General features: G+C 63.7%; 1 protein-coding gene across 1 annotated transcript; it reads left to right on the top strand.

Moving 5' to 3' along the window:
• Positions 1-335: 335 nt before the first annotated feature.
• Positions 336-857, top strand: B0T26DRAFT_611465 (uncharacterized protein; the record flags this gene model as incomplete). Its single annotated transcript, XM_060435905.1, has 1 exon — positions 336-857. A coding segment is annotated over one exon (522 nt), but the record flags the coding sequence as incomplete, so codon positions are not given.
• Positions 858-1,423: the final 566 nt, after the last annotated feature.

Below are 1,423 nucleotides of genomic sequence, written 5' to 3'. Positions count from 1 at the left end.
TCATGCTCATGCGTGTGCGCGGCCGCCCCTAACGCCAGCAGCGCACCCACCCCGAGCAAGCCGTCTCTGATTAGCGCTTCCCGCCGACCTATACACTTGACCTGCCTGCCCGTCCGCCTGCACTCTGTTCTACGTGCATGGCATGGCGCGCCTGTGACTAGTCCATCCCCGTCGACAAAGCTCAGCTCAGCTTGGCTTGTTGTTTGTCTTGGCTGTTGGTTCTCTCCTCTCGCGTCGACTTCACGCCTTGTCTTATAGACCACATACATCACATACGCTCGCGCTTCATCCCTCCGATCTCGCTTGCGCTTGTTCAACACGGGAGACAACTCACAATGTCGAAGCGCACCCTCTTCACCACCATCAGCCCGCTACCGCCCAACATCACGCGCGATGTCGTGCTCAACTTTCTCCACGACCACCTCGAGATGATCGATCTCAACCCCCTGGTCATCGAGCGCCACCCCATCAAGCCGCCGCCGCACGCGCCCCCCGACGAGATGGACTGCGTGTGGTATTCGCTGACGGACAAGATCTCGTACCTGCCCGGCGGCCTCATGACGAGCGACGTCACCTACACGTGCGCCTTCAACGACATCCCCACGGGCCTGCAGACGCACTGCTACGCGCCCGCCGGCCTCAACCTTCGGAGCAGGTGGACCCTCAACGGCTCGCTACCCGGCGAGCCTGTCGAGCCCGTCGAGCTGGGCCTCGGCGCCCCGCTGACCGGCCTGTACCTGCGCGAGGACGTCGAGATGCGCTGCAACATGATCATGACGGGCTTCGTCAAGAAGACGCTCAAGAAGTCCCACGCCGCTCTGGTCGACCGCCTCAAGACCAAGGCCCAGCTCGCCGCCGCCGACACGGGCCTCAGGCCCCCGTCCAGCCCCGCCCCCGCCGCCACCACCACCAACGGCAGCCTCAGCGTCGGCGGCGCCAGCAGCAGGCCCGTCAGCCCCTACTCGACGTCGTCTGGCTTCACCGCTGCCACCTCGCGCACCTCGGCCTGGACGCCGCCGCCGCCTCAACACGCTGGCCAGTTCGCTCCGCCCCCGACTAACCCTTACGCCCAGTCGCCGCCCAGAGTGAGGTCGCCGCCGCAGCAGCAGCAGCAGTACCTCCACCCGCAGCCCAGCTACGTCGACCAGACGCAGTCGCAGACAGCGCCGCACCAGTACCATGCGTACTCGCAGCCCAGCTATGTCGACCAGACACAATCAAGACAGCAGCAGCAACAGCAGCAGCAGCAACTCCCATATCCGAATTACAATAACTCGCCACCTCGCCCGCAGTATCAGCAGCAACAACCAGCACAGCCGTATCAAAACTACAATAACTCACCACCTCGCCCGCAGTATCAGCAGTACCAACCTCAGCAACAGCAGCAGTACCAACCGCAGCGCCAACAGGCCCTACAAGAGCT

This window comes from Lasiosphaeria miniovina, assembly GCF_030549165.1.
Source record: "Lasiosphaeria miniovina strain SMH2392-1A chromosome Unknown B0T26scaffold_3, whole genome shotgun sequence".
NCBI classification, from domain to species: domain Eukaryota; kingdom Fungi; phylum Ascomycota; class Sordariomycetes; order Sordariales; family Lasiosphaeriaceae; genus Lasiosphaeria; species Lasiosphaeria miniovina.
Note: the sequence above shows the minus strand (reverse complement) of the source record. Positions and strands in the feature narration are given on the sequence as shown.